The following is a 17,104-nucleotide window of genomic DNA, read 5'->3' as shown; positions in this document are numbered from 1 at the left end:
CAAACACGAGTCGTACAGGCAGGCTGGTTTCTAGAGTCACAGCAGTGCCCGGGCTGGCGGCCTTGGCAGGTTCTCCCTGTAGACGCGAGTTCCATTGCCCATGTGACAGGTTTCACAGGAGGACGGAGCAGCCAGGCGGGGTCCCAGGCGGGGTGACGCTGGTCGGGGCAAGTGGGGCTGGCTTTGTCATAGAACTGCCGCACCTCTGCTCTGTCGGGACGTGGACACCACAGAAGGGAGAAGTGGGGTGAGGTCGGGCTGAGAGGGCTCCTCCCCATAGTGGCCGGAGAAAGTGGGTTCAGGGGGGGTGGAACCCCGGGGTCCCAGCCTTGGCAGCCCAGGATGGAACCCCTGGGCAAGATGGAGAAGCAGCGGGCACTGGGAATTGGCAGGGTTCAGGGAGGGGACACCCCCCCCCCGCTTGTGTCACCAAGTACCACCCCTCTTGGGCATGAGGGTGGGAGCAGAGCTGGGTAGGTCAGCAGCCCTCCTGGGGGATGGTGGGGGGGAAACGGGACGTTGGTGGTGGGAGATGTTACACGGTGGAGGGGTGGGTGCTGGATCATTGTATGACTGAAACTCAGTTATGAACAGCTTTGTAATGGTTATCTCACGGACATTCAATTTAAAAAAATTTTAAAAAAGGAATGTGGAGTTCATGGCCAATTCAGTCAGCTTAATCAATGGCTGAATAAATAGCAGTAATCCTGCATTTAAAAAAAAATATATATATATATGGGCTGGTGCAATAGTACAGCAGGGAGGGCGTTTGCCTTGCACGCGGCCGACCCAGGTTCGATTCCCAGCATCCCATAGGGTCCCCTGAGCACCGCCAGGAGTGATTCCTGAGTGCATGAGCCAGAAGTGACCCCTGTGCATCACCGGGTGTGACCCAAAAAGCAAAATCAATCAATCAATCAATGAATAACAAGTGTCTCTGTTCTCGGGGAAAAGACAGCTCTTCACTGTGGAAGGACACGAGCTCTGTCCCCAGCCAGAGGAGGCCCACCGTCACGAGGAGCAGCCGGTTCCGGAAACCCCACATGCAGGTGAGTGGGGAGCCCGTGAGCTGGGATGACATCCGGTCAGGCTCCAGCTCGGCTCCCTGTACCTGCAGAGGCTCTGCGGGGTCCGCTGGCCACGCCCCTGGACTCAGGCCAGTCTCCCAGCATGGCTCCTGGCCCTTTCCTTGAGGCCTCTGTGTCCCTGTCAGTACCTATGGGGGGGGTACCAAAGTCAAAGCTGGAGGTTGGTTTTTTGTTTGTTTGTTTGTTTGTTTGCTTTTTGGGTCACACCTGGCGATGCACAGGGGTTACTCCTGGCTCTGCACTCAGGAATTACTCCTGGCAATGCTCAGGAGACCATGTGGGATACTGGGAATTGAACCTGGGTTGGCCGCGTGCAAGGCAAACGCCCTCCCCGCTGTGCTACCGATCTAGCCCCAAAGGCTGGATTTTTAAGGACGGAGTCATAGTACAGCAGGGGTTTGCACTTTCCTTGCATGCGGCTTACCTGGGTTCGATCCCCAGAGTCCCATTCAATCCCCCAAGCACTATTCGGAGTAATTCCTGAGTGTAGAGCCAGGAGTAACCCCTGAACATTGCTGGGTGTGACCCCCCCTCGTCCCCCAAAAAGGGCTGGAGTGCATGCCTGAGGCCCCCAAGCTGGACACCCCCACGCGTCCCCTCGACCTCCAGCACCGCCAGGATAGCCCTGGGGACCCTGGTCACCACTGGGCTGGTCAGAGCCGGCGGGACTGGGCTAGCTGGAAACAGCTGGCAGGGCTCCCTCTGCAGACAAGGGCCTGTTTCCCCCCCTGGAGTGGAAATAGAAATGTCAGCCCGACTCGAGAGGAAACTGCCCCTTTGCTGGAGGCTCCGAGGGACCATGGGCTCTGGGTGACCCCTTCGCACCCCAGCCTCTTGGGCATTGCCCCGCTGGGCCGTCCGCCTCCCCAGCGCCCTGTCACCCATCTGCTTTGACCCCTGCACCGTGCTGCCACCTGGTGTTGTGCTGTCGGTGTGTGTGTGTGGGGGGGGGGTGTTGTGGGGTTCGGACCCGGGTCCCCTTCCTGGGCCCGGCTGGGGGATGGGACCCTCTTTCCTTCTCGAGCTTCCCTCTCCCGCCTCCGGGTCAGAGCCCGTATGTTTCTTTACTTCCTGGGAGTGGTTTCTGGGTAAACTCTCAGCCCAGTGCACCGCACACAGTGCTCAGTGCCTGCCAGAGGGCAAGCCGGACGGTCCAGGGAGAGGCGGGCGAGAATCCCTCTCTGGGACCGGAGTCGTAGGAGAACGGGTCGGGCGTTTGCCTTGCACGTGGCCGACCTGGCGTCTCGTATGGTCTCCTGAGCACCGCCAGGAGGAGTTCCTAAGTGCAGAGCCTTGAGTAATCCCTGAGCATCACCTGGTGTGACCCAAAAACCACAAAAAAAAAAAAAAACAAAAAACCCACCTCTCTGGGGCCAGAGCGGGGAGGGCGTTTGCCTTGCACGAGGCCAATGGGGGTTTGGTCACCGCACCCCATAGGGTCCCCTAAGTCCCACCAGGCGTGATGCCTGAGCACAGAGCCAGGTGTCAGCGTCGCTGGCGTGGCCCCAGGAACAAGCCCAAATGCCGCTGTGTTTCTCCTGGCTGTCCCAGGGCCCAGGTTCTGGTGGCCTTTCCTTCTGAACTGCATAAAATCCCGACACATTTCAGAAACCCAGTCACGAAGGGGCTGGAGCAATAGCACAGCGGGGAGGGCGTTTGCCTTGCACTCAGCCGACCCGGGTTCGATTCCCAGCATCCCATAGGGTCCCCTGAGCACCACCAGGGGTAATTCCTGAGTGCAGAGCCAGGAGTAACCCCTGAGCATCGCTGGGTGTAACCCAAAAAGCGGAAGACAAAAAAAAAGGAAAGAAACCCAGTCAAGAGGGTCAAATTGCTATCTCAGAATGAAAAAAAAAGGGGGGGGGAAGAGAATCCAAAGTTCTCCGGGGGGGCCGGAGCGATAGCACAGCGTGTAGGGCGTTTGCCTTGCACGCGGCCGACCCGGGTTCGATCCCCGGCATCCCATATGGTCCCCCAAGCACTGCCAGGAGTAATTCTTGAGTGCAAAGCCAGGAGTAACCCCTGAGCATCGCTGGGTGTGACCCAAAAAGCAAAAAAAAAAAAAAAAAAAACCAAAGTTCTCCGGGGGTCCCGGGAGATGGTTCAGGGAACCCGCCCATGCCTGGCTTCCGGGGGTGAGGTGGGGTGGGGTGGGGGGGCCCTGGGTTCCCTTCCCTGCTGTGCAGGGTCCCCTGAGCACCGCCAGGTACAGTCCTGGTGACATCCCCGCCCCCCGGCCTCCGAGCCTGGCCACCCCCAGGCTGAGTACCACCAGGTGTGGCCCCCAAGCCCTGCTGAGTACAGCTTGGGAGACCCCCCTCTCCCGCCCCCCAGAAGTTCTCCAGGATGAGAACGGCGGGAGCTTGGCTGGGCGGCCCGGGCAGAGCGCGGATGGATTCCTGCCATTTTCTGCGGTTCCTTTCCCCATCTGCGGGGGCGGCCGTGGGCGGTGCTCGCCATCTGCTCAGTGGCCGCGTGTGACCCAGCTCGGCCGCGCCCCAGGGGTCCCACGGCAAGGGAAGGTAGCCCGGGCACCCCGGGGCCGCGCCTCCCCGCTGCCGCTCAATGAGTCGAGGGTGGGCGCCCGCGGGCAGCGGCCAGTCCGTGGAAGCCCCTTCGGCCGCTTACCTTCCCCGTATTGGGGGGGTAGGTGGAGGGTTCTGTGCACCCCCCTGTCCTTTCCTCCAGGTTGTAGCCAGTGAGAGGCCTGTTTCATCTGGGACCAAGTCAGAAGACAGCTTCCGAACGCAGGACACCTACACCCCCAAAGGTACCTCGCCCAAATGAGGGCTTTTATCTCATTAGCTTGGAAATAATCTTTTTTTTTTTTTTTTCTTTTTGGGTCACACCCGGCGATGCACACGGGTTACTCCTGGCTCTGCACTCAGGAATTACCCCTGGCGGTGCTCAGGGGACCCTATGGGATGCTGGGAATCAAACCCGGGTCGGCCGCGTGCAAGGCAAACACCCTACCCGCTGTGCTATTGCTCCAGCCCCTAGCTTGAAAATAATCTTGTACGCGGCCAACCCGGGTTCGAGCCCTGATCTCCCATCAGGAATGATCCCAGGGTGTAGAGCCAGGAGAAAGCCCTCAGCACCGCCCCATGTGAGCCCCCTGCTCCCCTAAATAATACTGTAGTACTGTAGCACTGTCGTCCCATTGTTCATCGATTTGCTCCAGCGGGCACCAGTAACATCTCCATTGTGAGACTTGTTACTGGTTTTGGCATATAGACTACGCCACAGGGAGCTTGCCAGGCTCTGCCGTGTGGGCGGGATACCCTCAGTAGCTTGCCGGGCTCTCCGAGAGGGACGGAGGAATCGAACCCGGGTTGGCCACGTGCAAGGCAAAGGCCCTACCCACTATGCTACTGCTCCAGTCCTAAATAATACTACCTATTATTATTTATTTTTCTATTTTCCTGTTTTTTAATTAATTAGTTTAAAAACTTTTTTATTGAATCACTGTGAGATAGACCCTTACAAAGCTGTTCATGACTGGATTTCAGTCATACAGTGTTCCAACACCCATCCCAGCACCAGTGTCCCCAGGGTCCCTCCCCTCACCCCCTCACCCCATTCCCGGCCTGCATCTGTGTCAGATGCTTTTCTTCTCTCTCTCTCTCTCCCTCTCTCCATCTCCCTTCTTTTGGGCACTGTGGTTTGCAATATTGATACTGAAAGTTTATCAAGAATATCCCTTACTGAGGCTGGAGTGATAAGCGGGTAGGGCGTTTGCCTTGCACGCAGCCGACCCAGGTTTGATTCCCAGTATCCCATAGGGTCCCCTGAGCACTGCCAGGGTTAATTCCTGAGTGCAGAGCCAGGAGTAACCCCTGTGCATTGCCGGGTGTGACCCAAAAAGAAAAAAAAAAAAGTATCCCTTACCTGCTATTAACCCTCAGATCTCACCCAGCGTGATCATTCCCAGCTATTATTGCCATCTCGGTCTCTTCTCTGTTTTACCTGCCCTCTGCCCCACACACTTTTGTGGTTAGTTCCAACGATTGACCTGTCCTCCTAACCCCTGTTCTCCCTGGCCATGGATATTCTTCTACTATATTTTTAGGACTGGAGCGATAGCACAGCGGGTAGGGCATTTGCCTTGTGCATGGCTGACCTGGGTTTGATTCCCAGCATCCCATGTGGTCCCCTGGGCACCACCAGGGGTGATTCCTGAGTGTAGAGCCAGGAGTAACCCCTGTGCATCACCAGGTGTGACCCAAAAAGAAAAAAAAAATCATACCTGGGTCAGCCACGTGCAAGGCAAACGTCCTCCCTGCAGTACTATTGCTCTCGTTTTATTTTCTCTCTCTCTCTCTCTCCCCCCCCCCCCGCTCTCTCCCTCTCTCTCTCTCTCTCCCTCTCTCTCCCTCTCTGTCTCTCCTTTTGGCTTTTGGGTCACAACCCGTGATGCACAGGGGTTACTCCTGGCTTTGCACTCAGGGATCACTCCTGGCGGTCCTTGGGGACCATATGAGATGCTGGGGATAGAACCCAGGTCGGCCGAGTGCAAGGCAAACGCCCTCCCCACTGTACTATCACTCCAGTTTTATTCTCTTTTAATCATCACGTGTTCCCAAGTTGCGTTTAGCATTTGCAAAACCTTTAGGCCTCCCCTGTGGCCTGTGCCCTGGCATGAATTCTCTGCGTCAGTGGTTCAGGGCTCACACACGCCCTTCCCTCTCCACTAAGCTGCGAATGTCTTGAAGCTAGTCGCCCTCCAGCCCGTGCCCACCTCAGGGCCAAGGAGGCTGAACAGCAGGGTCTCGGGACAGACAGAGAACTGAGTGGACAAACGGATGGCCAGAGGCACGCAGCTGGCTAAAACATAAGGGAAATTATGTCCCGATGATCTGATTTCTGCACACCAATAGGAAGCTGAGTCTCCCAGCTCTGTTTTGTGTTTCTGGGACCTTTTAAGTCAGACCCTGCGATGCTCAGGGGTTCCTCCTGGCTCTGCACTCAGGAAATTACCCTGCTGGTGCTCAGGGGACCCTATAGGGTGCCGGGGATTGAACCTGGGTCGGCCCCGTGCAAGGTAAAACGCCCTTCCCGCTGTGCTATCGCTCCAACTCTGAGTCTCAGATCTCCTCACCCCTGCTGGTAGGTGAGTTCTCATGACGCATTGTGTGTGTGTGTGTGTGTGGCTCATGTACCTTGACAGAGCCTCAACGGCTGGCCCTGGCGTCGAGGAAAGCTACACAGCAAGTGAAGAATATCTCGGAAGCGCGGTGGCAGGCCGAGAGTGGTTCTAAGCAGGTGAGTGCTGACTGGGTCCCATCCAGGGTGTCCTGGGGGCCCTCAGGCACCAGGCACTGATGTGTGGCCCCAGGGAAAAATAAGGGGCCGGATGGTACCGCGGGGAAGGCGCTTGCCTTCCACTCGGCCGATCCCAGGTCCATCACGGGTGGCCCGTATAGTTCTCCTTGAGCACACAGCCGGGAGTAAGCCGTGCTCGGGCACTGGCAACGAAAGTGGGAAGTGAGATGGGATAAACAGACCCAGTCCGGAGGTGAGAAGTGCGTGCATGCTCTGCAGTCTGTGCCCGAGCACAGCCCCAGTGAGAAGAACGTTAGGAATAAAAATGAGAGCCATGGAGCCAGCATCAGAGTCCAGTGGGGAGGGCGTTTGCCTGGCACGCGGCTGACCCGGGTTCGATCCCCGGCATCCCATAGGGTCCCCCGAGCACTGCCAGGAGCAGTTCCTGAGTGCAGAGCCAGGAGTAACCCCTGAGCATCGCCGGGTGTGACCCAAAAAGCCAAAATAAAGCCAAAACCGAGGGCCACGAAGAAGCGGAGACCCTGGTTTTAGCCCCCGCATTGGGAGGCCCCTCAAGTAGCCTTGGGTGTGACCCCGCAGCTCCGCTGGGTCTGCATTCGCTCCCCCCGCCCTGCCCATCCCGGGTCCGTCACCTTGTAGTTTTGCTGGCCCCAGCTGCTCAGGTACCCGAACCCTGGGGGCCAGGGGTTTGTGGGCGGCACCTCGGAGGAGCCCGGCCTGGGGCCCTTTGTGGCAGAGCTGACATTAGATTTAAAGGTGGCGGCGAGGGGGGCGGCGGCTGGAGTGATAGCACAGCAGGGAGGGTGTTTGCCTTGCACGCGGCCGACCCAGGTTCAACTCCCAGCATCCCATAGGGTCCCCCGAGCACTGCCAGGAGTAATTCCTGAGTGCAGAGCCAGGAGGAACCCCTGAGCATCCCCGGGTGTGACCCCTCATCCCCCCCAAAAATAAAATAAATAAACTCACGCTGGCGTCTTGGTCCAGGCCCTGGCACTGAGCGTGGCCCTCTCCGCTCTCCCCTCCCCGCACAGTCCCACCCGGCCTGCAAGAACCCCAAGATGGAGAAGTACCTGTTCAACGTGTGCGCCAAGAGCCCCCTGGTCCTGCACTTCCTGCTGAGATACAGCAGCGTCGCCCAGCACGGGGAGGACGTGCTCATCACCCGCTGGGAGCCGGGCCGGGGGCCGCCGTATCCTTGGCCGGTGTGACTGGGGGGCGGTGGACGGGCCCTCAGCCCTGGGGCCTGGCCCCCAGCGGGCACCAGTCTCAGTGGCCAGCCACTGCCAGGAGGCGGAGAGAAAGCGGCCCCTCTTCTGGTCCCCAGTCTGCCCGACAGACAGATGGGTGGGGCCCTGGCCAGTGGTATTTCCCTGTGAGGGGAGTCCCGTCTCCTCTCTCCCGGGGTCTCTCCCAAACCTTGCTTGCACTGGCCCCAGCTCCCTGTGGCCCAGGGAGCTGCTTTTTTTTTTGTTTGTTTGTTTTTTGTTTTTTTTTGGGTCACACTCGGCAATGCACAGGGGTTACTCCTGGCTCATGCACTCAGGAATTACTCCTGGCGGTGCTCGAGGGACCATATGGGATGCTGGGAATCGAACCCGGGTCTGCCGCGTGCAAGGCAAACGCCTTACCCGCTGTGCTATCGCTCCAGCCCTGGCCCAGGGAGCTTTTTAAAAATTTTTATTTATTTATTTATTTTTAAAATTTTATTTATTTTTATTTTATTTTTAAATATTTAATTTTTTAAATTTTAATTATAATTTTATTTATTTTTTTTCTTTTTGGGTCACACACCCGGCAATGCACGGGGTTTTGTTCTGGCTCTGCACTCAGGAATTACTCCTGGGGCTGCTCAGGGAACCCTATGGGATGCTGGGATTCAAACCTGGGTTGGCCACGTGCAAGGCAAACATCCTCCCCGCTGTGCTATCGCTCCAGCCCCTTATAATTTATTTTTAATTTATTTTTGGGTCACACCCAGCGGTGCACAGGGGTTACTCCTGACTTTGCACTCAGGAATCACTCCTGGGGTGGTGCTCGGGGGGACCCTATGGGATGCTGGGAATCGAACCTGGGTCGGCCGCGTGCAAGGCAAACGCCCTCCCCGCTGTGCTATCGCTCCTGCCCAAATCCCTTTCTCTGGGCTCTGTCAAGGCTCCCTGCCCCCACGCCTCCCTGCCCCCACCGTACTGCTGAAGCACCCAGCCGGTTGTCCTTGACCAGAGAACCAGTGAGTCCTCGCTGACCTACCGCGACATCATCAGGCTGGCCCTGAGCAACATGATAAGGCGGAGGAACAGAGTCACCCAGCTGCACCAGAGGCACCAGCAGGGGTGGCAGAGCTTCGACAGGCACCTTCGGGAGCTGTGGAAGGACTTCCAGAGGTGGGTCGGGCGGGGGCTGCTCGGGCTCAGCCACATCTGGGCCCAGATCCACTGCTGGTTTCCATGGGAACCAAACCCCTATTGTCGTTTGCCTGGGGAAGTGGGATGCAGCTTGGGGGGTAGAGCCCGGGGCCCGCCAGTGTGAGACTCCCAGTTTGCTTTCCTTTCCCTGAGAAGTCTGAGCTGATTTTCTCTTTCTTTCTTTCCTTCTTTCCTTCCTTCCTTCTTTCCTTCCTTCCTTCTTTCTTTCTCTCTTTCTTTCTTTCTTTCTTTCTTTCTTTCTTTCTTTCTTTCTTTCTTTCTTTCTTTCTTTCTTTCTTTCTCTTTCTTTCTCTTTCTTTCTCTCTCTTTCTTTCTTTCTCTCTTTCTTTCTTTCTTTCTTTCTTTCTTTCTTTCTTTCTTTCTTTCTTTCCTTCTTTCTTTCTTTTCTTCTTTCTTTCTTTCTTTCCTTCCTTCCTTCCTTCCTTCCTTCCTTCCTTCCTTCTTTCTTTCTTTCTTTCTTTCTTTCTTTCTTTCTTTCTTTCTTTCTTTCTTTCTTTCTTTCTTTCTTTTTGCGTCACACCTGGCGATGCTCAGGGGTTACTCCTGGCTCTGCACTCAGGAATTACTCCTGGTGGTGCTCAGGGGACCCTATGGGATGCTGGGAATCGAACCCGGGTTGGCTGCATGCAAGGCAAATGCCCTCCCTGCTGTGCTATGTATGGCTCCAGCCCCTGATTTTCTTTTTCTTAACACAAAAGAACACTTCTCAGTGAAAACATCTTTAAAGAAGAAAAAAAGAAACCTAGAAGAGGAGGCTGGGGGGCTGGAGCTATAGCACAGTGGGGAGGGTGTTTGCCTTGATTTCCAGCATCCCATAGGGTGCCCTGAGCACTGCCAAGAGTGATTCCGTGATTCCTGAGTGCATGAGCCAGGAGTAACCCCTGAGCATCGCTGGGTGTGACCCAAAAAGAAAAAAAAAAAAGGAGGCTGGGGCTCCGTGCTTCACATGTTTGAGGTTCAGTCCATGCCAACACACACACAGAGGTTAAGCTTTTTGCCCAAAGTCACAAGGTTCAAGCATCTGATCCTTGGGTCCCTGGGAACCAGGCACCTCTCATTGCTGTCACTCTGAGTCCTGGGCCTGGCACCCGCCCCCTGTGACTGAGTAATTGATTACTACGGTCTGCTCTTGTTAGTCAGTTACTCCCGGCTCTGCACTCAAGGGTCACTCCTGGCGGTGCAGGGGGCCATCTGGGTTGCTGGCGATCAGACCTGGGTTGACCACGTGCAAGGTCAACGCCCTCCCTGGGCCGTCCACTCTCTCCAGCCCCGTAAGTGTTTGCCTTGCTCCGTGCCAGTGGAAGGCACCTTCTGACCCCTACACCTCCCGGCCTGTGGGTCTTTGTGGTTCTGCACAGGGAGTTGAAGGATATCGATCGCAAAGAAGCTGAGATGAGGAAGAAAGCGCACCAGTTCCTCCTCTCGCAGACCTCTTCGAAGCCCACCATCAAGCAAACCAGGGAGAGCGATCTGAAAGAGTTTGAGTTTATCTTAAGGCGCTACCACTCAAGAAACGCGCGCTACGCGGAGACCTTGCTCTCCAAGATTATCCAGCCTTGGGGAGAGCCCCCTGTCACTGTGACCCCAACTTCCTCCTAGAAGGGCCGTCGCTGGCCTGGGGCTGCTTATGTACTCAGCATTTCTATTTCCTTGTTGTCTGAAAACTTTTTTTTATTTGTTTTTGCCCCCCACCCCCCGCCATAGGCACCCGCTATCTCCCAGCACAGTATTTGGGGTCACTCTCGGAGGCACGGGGTGGGATGTGCAGGATCAGACCCAGGCCGCCTGCATGCAAAGCTTGCTCTCTGCCCGTTGGGTGCTGTCTCTGGGCTGCTCATTAGTATTTATTCCCCCGTCCTTTTGTCACGTGGTGATGTTGGGAGTGGGTGGGGGACACGCCTTGGGTGTGGCGCTACTGGACAAGCCCAAGTCGGCTTGTGGTACTTGCGCACCGAGCCGCGGTAACCACTAGGGGTCGCTCTATTTCAGCGCTGCTGCTTGCACGCAGGCTTGCTGGAAGTTGTACCGCTGAAAAAAGTGGATGCTTTTTTTTTTTTTCTTTTGAGTCACACCCAGCGATGCTCAGGGGTGACTTCTGGCTCAGCACTCAGAAATTACTCCTGTCGGTGCTTGGGGGACCACGTGGGATGCCGGGGGGGTCGCTCTTGGGTTGGCCTTGTGCAAGGCAAACAACCCTACCCGCTGTAGTATGGCTCCGGTCCCAAAATGAATGCATCTTTAGTTGTGGTGCTTGTGGGCAACCCACCCTCCGACTTGCACACCCGAGGTACTACAGGGGGATCAGGAATCACTTCCGGTGCCAAGGGTTGCAGGGCAGCGCTGCTTGGATGGTGCTCCACGCTCACAGTGGCTCCTGGGATCGAACCCGCAGCCTTACGCTTCCAAGGCACGGACTTTTAGGCACTGAGCCATCCCCCGGTCCCCTACATTACAGGCAGTCCACAGAGGGACCGGGAGAAGACCCCATGGCAGCTCTGCATGCAGATTCCCGGGGTTCCATTCCTGCCAACTCATGGTCCCCCGAGCACCTCGGAGTAGTCCCTGAGCACTGCCAGGTGTGACCCCAAAATAGGAAAGAAGGGAGAGGAGAGAGAAGGAAGGAAAGCAAGAGAGCAAATGAGAAGGGGTCCCAGGAGAACCTGGAAGAGGTCCCAGACAGAGGATTCCTTGAGGCACTGGGTTTGCTCACTGTGTGAGCCACTGAGAGTTACGAGAAAAATCATGGTCCCATTGGAGTTCAATTTTGTGTGTTTGGGGGACCAGAGAAATAGTGCGGTGGGTGAGATACTGGCCTTGCACTCGGCAGACTATGGTTCCATCTCCTGCACCCCTACAATCTCCTGAGCACTGCCAGTACTTGAGTGCAGAGCCAGGAAGTTAGCCCTGAGCATCGCCAGGTAAAACAAAATTGTGTTTGGGAGCTATACCTAGCCGTGCCAGGGGCTGCTCCCAGTATGTCACTCAGGGGTCGCTCTTGACAGTACTCAGGAGACCCACGTAGTATCGGGTCACACCCTGGTCCCTTGCATACAAAGTATGTTCATCAGTCCGCTGCTGTCTGCCCCTGGCCCTCGTGGTCCTATTTGGATTGTACACTTGACAGAAAACAGTGAAGGTTGTCACAAGTTCTGTAAAGGTTGTCACAAGTTCTCCCCAGGCACCTAGGGGCCACTCTCTGCTCTGTGCTCAGTAGTGACCGGTGGCCATGGGAAGTACTGGGGACTCAAACTAGGGTCCATGGCATGGAAGACAAGTGCCTTAACCTCGTTACCATCTCCCTAATCTATTGATATTATTTTTATTATTATTATTTTGCTTTTTGGGTCACACCTGGTGATGCACAGGGGTTACTCCTGGCTCTGTACTCAGGAATTACTCATTACCCCTGGCGGTGCTCAGAGGATCATATGGGATGCTGGGAATCGAACCCGGGTCGGCCGCGTGCCAGGCAAATGCCCTACCCACTAGGCTATCGCTCCAGCCCCTATTGATACGTTTTTATCTCATCCTTTTAAACTTGTGGTTCTGTTTTATAATACCTACACAGTGTTAGTATAGAACGCTAGATAGGATTTCCGATTTTTTTTTCTTTTTGGGTCACACCCAGTGATGCACAGGGGCTACGCCTGGCTTTGCACTCAGGAATTACTCCTGGCGGTGCTTGGGGGACCATATGGGATGCCGGGGATCGAACTCGGGTCGGCCACGTGCAAGGCAAATGCCCTACCCGCTGTGCTATCGCTCCAGCCCCAGGATTTCTGAATTATTATTATTAGTGCCTGCCATTTCACCAACTCACAGAGCAAGGAGTAGCCACTGAGAACTACTAAGTTGTGCTTCACATCTAATATATATATATATATATATATATATATATATATATATATATATACATAGATAAGTTCCAATGTCTTCCATTGTGGGTCCACTGTGGGTCCATAGTCTGGGCTAGCCTCCAAGACAAATTTTCCAGATCAAGGAAGGAAAACCTTCTAGTTTCTCCCACAGAGAAAGATAAAACAGTGGAAAGAGCTTGATTCTAAAAAAGATCTGTACAGAATGGGAGACTAGCACCCAAGAATAGTCGAGATAAGTACCAGGAGGTTGGTTCCCGGCCTCACATGCTGGAGGGAAAGGTAGCTCAGAGAAGGGAACACCAGGTAAAGTGTGGTTCAAGGACCCGCTGGGGATGGGAGATGCACACTAAAAGTAGACTAGAGATTAAACACAGTGGCCACTCAATACCTCTATTGCAAACCACAACACCCAAAAGGAGAGAGAGAACAAAAGGGAATGCCCTGCCACAGAGGTGGGGTGTGGGGGGTGGGAGGGATACTGGGATCATTGATGGTGGAGAATGGGCACTGGTGGAGGGATGGGTACTTGAGCATTGTATGACTGGAACACAAGCACGAAAGTTTGTAAGTCTGTAACTGTACCTCACGGTGATTCACTAATAAAAAATTTAAAAATAAATAAAAGATCCAGATTTTGGGGGTCACAGGAGGAAGCTCAGGGCGTATCTTACATCTGCGAGGCCCCTAGTTCCACCCCCTACCTCGCGTGTCCCACAACTCTGCTGTGGGACCCTGATGGCCTCTGTTAAATAAAAAAAATAATAAAGGTGTTTAAAAAAGAAATCTGGGGTTTTGAGTTTTTGCCCGTGTGCCCTATGACTTCAGAGCTGTGACGAAGATTCTCGGCGGCCTTAACAGAGTTAGATAGATGGTGGTTTTGTATAAGTGAGCTAAACTATATATAAAGAAGCAGGCACTCAGTAATTGGTGTTGGATTATTGTTTTCATGGCGTTTCTGATCTTCCTGAATCTGTTACCCAAGACGCGATGAGAGGGTGGGCCAAGCCCCCGCCCTGGGTGGCTCCGGTGTTGAGGGCTTCGACCAGCTGGGTTCTGCCCACCAGGGGGTGCCAAAACTGCAGAAACATTCAAGTTCTTACCCCAGGGAAGGGCTTGCAAGGCCCAAGAGTTTCTGCGTTCAGACGGGAAATCCCAGCCGGGCCCATCAAAAGTCACTAAGGACCCATGAACCCAGACTCCTGTCAAAAATTCTGGACGGGGGCTGGAGCGATAGCACAGCAGGTAGGGCGTTTTTCTTGCACGCGGCCAACCCGGGTTCGAATCCCAGCATCCCATATAGTCCCCCAAGCACCGCCAGGAGTAATTCCTGAGTGCATGAGCCAGGAGTGACCCCTGTGCATCGCCGGGTGCTGGGTGTGGCCCAAAAAGAAAAAAAAAATTCTGGACGGGACAGAGAAGCGGCATCTCTGCTGGGGGCCAGCAGGTTCTTAGAACAGTCCTGAGGCCAGTGGCATTTTCCTTTCATGGTCTCTTCCCAAAATCCAGATTTTATGGAACTGGAGAGATAGTACCACAGGTTGGGCGTTTACCTTGCCTGCGGCCGACCCAGATTCAATCTCCAGCACTCCATAGCGTACCTTGAGTCCTGCTAGGAATGAGCACTGAACACAGAGCCAGGAGTAAGCCCTGAGCACAGGATATAGCCCCAAACACAACCCCCTCTCCTCACCAACCCTACCCCCACCCCAGAAATCCAGATTTTCGGCACAGAGAGATAAGCCTTAGTTCAATCCCCAGCACCTCATGCTCTCCCAGCCCCCGTGTGGTCCTGGTGGGCCCATCACCTAACCATCAGGCCTGGTGCTACCTGGTCAAGTAACGCTGACGTTGGCCCCTGGGCTCCAGAGCACTGCTGGGGAGTCCTTGACCCCCCAAAAGATCCATATTTTTATCATGAAATCTATTGGTTAAAATCTTTAATTTCGGGACCAGAGATACAGTACAGTCGGAAGGGCCTTTGCCTTGCATGTGACCGAGCCGGGTTCTAGTCACCAGCAGTGAATCCTGAGCTCAGAGCCAGGGATAACCCCGAAGCACCACCACGTGTGGCCCAAAAAACAAAACTAAGAAAGTCTTTAGTGAGGCTGGAGCAATAGCACAGCAGGTAGGGTGTTTGCCCTTGCATGCAGCCAACCCGGGTTCGAATCCCAGCATCCCATAGGGTCCCCTGAGCAGCGCCAGGAGTAATTCCTGAGTGCAGAGCCAGGAGGAACCCCTGTGCATCGCCAGGTGTGACCCAAAAAGCAAAAAAAATAAAAAAGTCTGTTTTCTCACACTGGACTGGAGCGATAACATAGTGGGTAGGGCGTTTACCTTGCGTGTGGCCAACCTGGGTTCGATTCCTCCATCCCTCTCGGAGAGCCCAGCAAGCTACCGAGAGTATCCCGCCTGCATGGCAGAGCCTGGCACGCTACCCGTGGTGTATTCAATATGCCAAAACAATAACAATAAATCTCACTTCGTGTTCCTGGAGCGAGCAGACACCATTGGGCTACTAGTGTACTAGTGTACTACTAGTGCACACGACAGGGACGAATGGAGACGTTACTGGTGCCCGCTCGAGCAAATTGATGAACAGTCGGATGACAGTGCTGCAGCGCTACAGTTTCTCCCACTGCCTGCAGGATCTTAGGGATCAAACTTCTCTTTTGATCAAAACTATCCCATCCCTACCCCTCTCTGGCCACATGAAGCCCCAGCTATAGCCCTAAGAGAACAAAGCTGCTTCCTCTGTTTTTGTTTTGTTGGGTTTTTTTTGTTTTGCTTTTTGGGTCATAGCCAGCGATGCATAGGGATTACTCCTGGCTCATGCACTGAGGAACTACTACTGGCAGTGCTCAGGGGACCCTATGGGATGCTGGGAATCAAACCTGGGTTGGCCTCATGCAAGGCAAACATCTTACCCGCTATGCTAACACTCCAGCCCTGAAAAATGAGTTTTTACTTGGCCCGCTACTAAAACTTTTATCAAACTTGAACTCTTCAACTCCAAGAACACTTCCAGGCAAAGAAATCATTTGCCTCAGAAGGAATCATTCTCAGAGACTGAGAAATCATGTACCCAGCTTGATTCTAAGTAGTTGTCCACAGAGGGGCAGTAAAGTATAATAGTTTGAAATTCAGTTCTCTGTGATAATCCCATTCTAGTTTTTTTTTCCCCTTTAGAATATAAAAAGACACAAAAAGTTTGCCTTTTCTAGAGAACTTGGGAACTGCAGAAGGACTCTAGCACTTAGTAAAACTAACAGGAGTACTCATGAGTTACTAGCTCACGAGCCGGTGCTCTCTCCCTGATTAGACACGTGGATAGGAAACCACCAACACCACATTTTCTCTTCATGCTTTCGGTAAGTTTTTTTTTTTTATGACCTCTCAGTGTGTGCCATCCTTGAAATGGATTTCTTTCTCCGAAGATCAGAAAAATGGCCTCGTGTTTTCATCTAACTCTTTTATTGTTCAGATTTGATTTTTCTGATCCATCTGGGATTTATTTTCGTATAAGGTGTGAAGCACAGTTCCAGTTTTATTTTTTTCTGCCAGATGGCTACCTCATAGTTCCAGCTCCACTCACTGAATTCCTCCCGTCCCCTCAGTTTAGAAATGTCACCTTCCTCATGGAACTTCTGAACACGGAAGAGGCTGTTTGTTTGTCTTGTTTACCCTGAGCGAAGCAGAAAGGCCTTCAAGCTTCCTCTTAAACTATCCCGGGAGTTGTACGTGTGGTCATTTCTTAAAATCATTTGAAGTGGCTGGCAGCCATCAATATCTGCTTCAAATGAGGTCCTTAGTCTCATTTCATGAATTTGTCGTTACTGAGCTCGTTTCAGTTTCTTTAAGTGTACTGCACACAACCTTCAAATATTATGAACATTTTCCTCGCCCAGCTGCCACTAAACCCAACCACATATGTTGTATTTCCCTAAATCGTCGTGCTGTGCTCTTTGCGGCGCCTCGCTACAGCTGATGTCTCCACTTAACCGCTTTGCTCAGAAGTTACCAGAATAACTTGAGGTGCGGCTTCAAAGTGTAAGCCTGTCATTCCCACCCACTACATACCACCCTCCCCCCCACCACCACCACCAAACAAACAAGCAAACAAGCAAACAAAACCCTGCGTTTATTTCCATTGAACAGCAAGGACAGGCGGTGTTGCTGGAAAATAACAGATTTTGAAGCGTGATGAAGTTTCTCGGTTGGCTCTCTTAAGCATCCACCTGGGGTGCTGGAGGCGGGGTGCAGGGCCTCGGAAAGACAAACAGCTATTATGGGAATGTGTTTGCTATTTATTCCGGCACCGTGATTCAGACACGGTAGGAAAAGGGGCGCCCTGTCCTGGATCCTTAACCCAAAGAACCGTTTGTGGGGCATGTCATATGCTCTTTTTTTTTTTTTTGCTTTTTGGGTCACACCC

The 17,104-nt window shown here is 53.8% G+C and overlaps 1 protein-coding gene across 1 annotated transcript in view; it reads left to right on the top strand.

The window, feature by feature from the left end:
- The window catches only part of FAM227A (family with sequence similarity 227 member A), a 30,434-nt gene extending 17,330 nt beyond the window's left edge, over positions 1-13,104 (top strand). The window contains exons 9-14 of the mRNA XM_055141159.1: positions 955-1,049; positions 3,777-3,858; positions 6,256-6,350; positions 7,403-7,560; positions 8,600-8,752; positions 10,153-13,104. Of these exons, the coding sequence (XP_054997134.1) occupies positions 955-1,049; positions 3,777-3,858; positions 6,256-6,350; positions 7,403-7,560; positions 8,600-8,752; positions 10,153-10,393 (824 nt within the window). The 3' untranslated portion in view covers positions 10,394-13,104. The remainder of the gene's footprint in view (positions 1-954; positions 1,050-3,776; positions 3,859-6,255; positions 6,351-7,402; positions 7,561-8,599; positions 8,753-10,152) is intronic.
- Positions 13,105-17,104: the final 4,000 nt, after the last annotated feature.

This window comes from Sorex araneus, chromosome 6 (assembly GCF_027595985.1).
Source record: "Sorex araneus isolate mSorAra2 chromosome 6, mSorAra2.pri, whole genome shotgun sequence".
Taxonomy (NCBI): Eukaryota; Metazoa; Chordata; class Mammalia; order Eulipotyphla; family Soricidae; genus Sorex; species Sorex araneus.
This window is presented reverse-complemented; position numbering and strand designations above follow the sequence as displayed.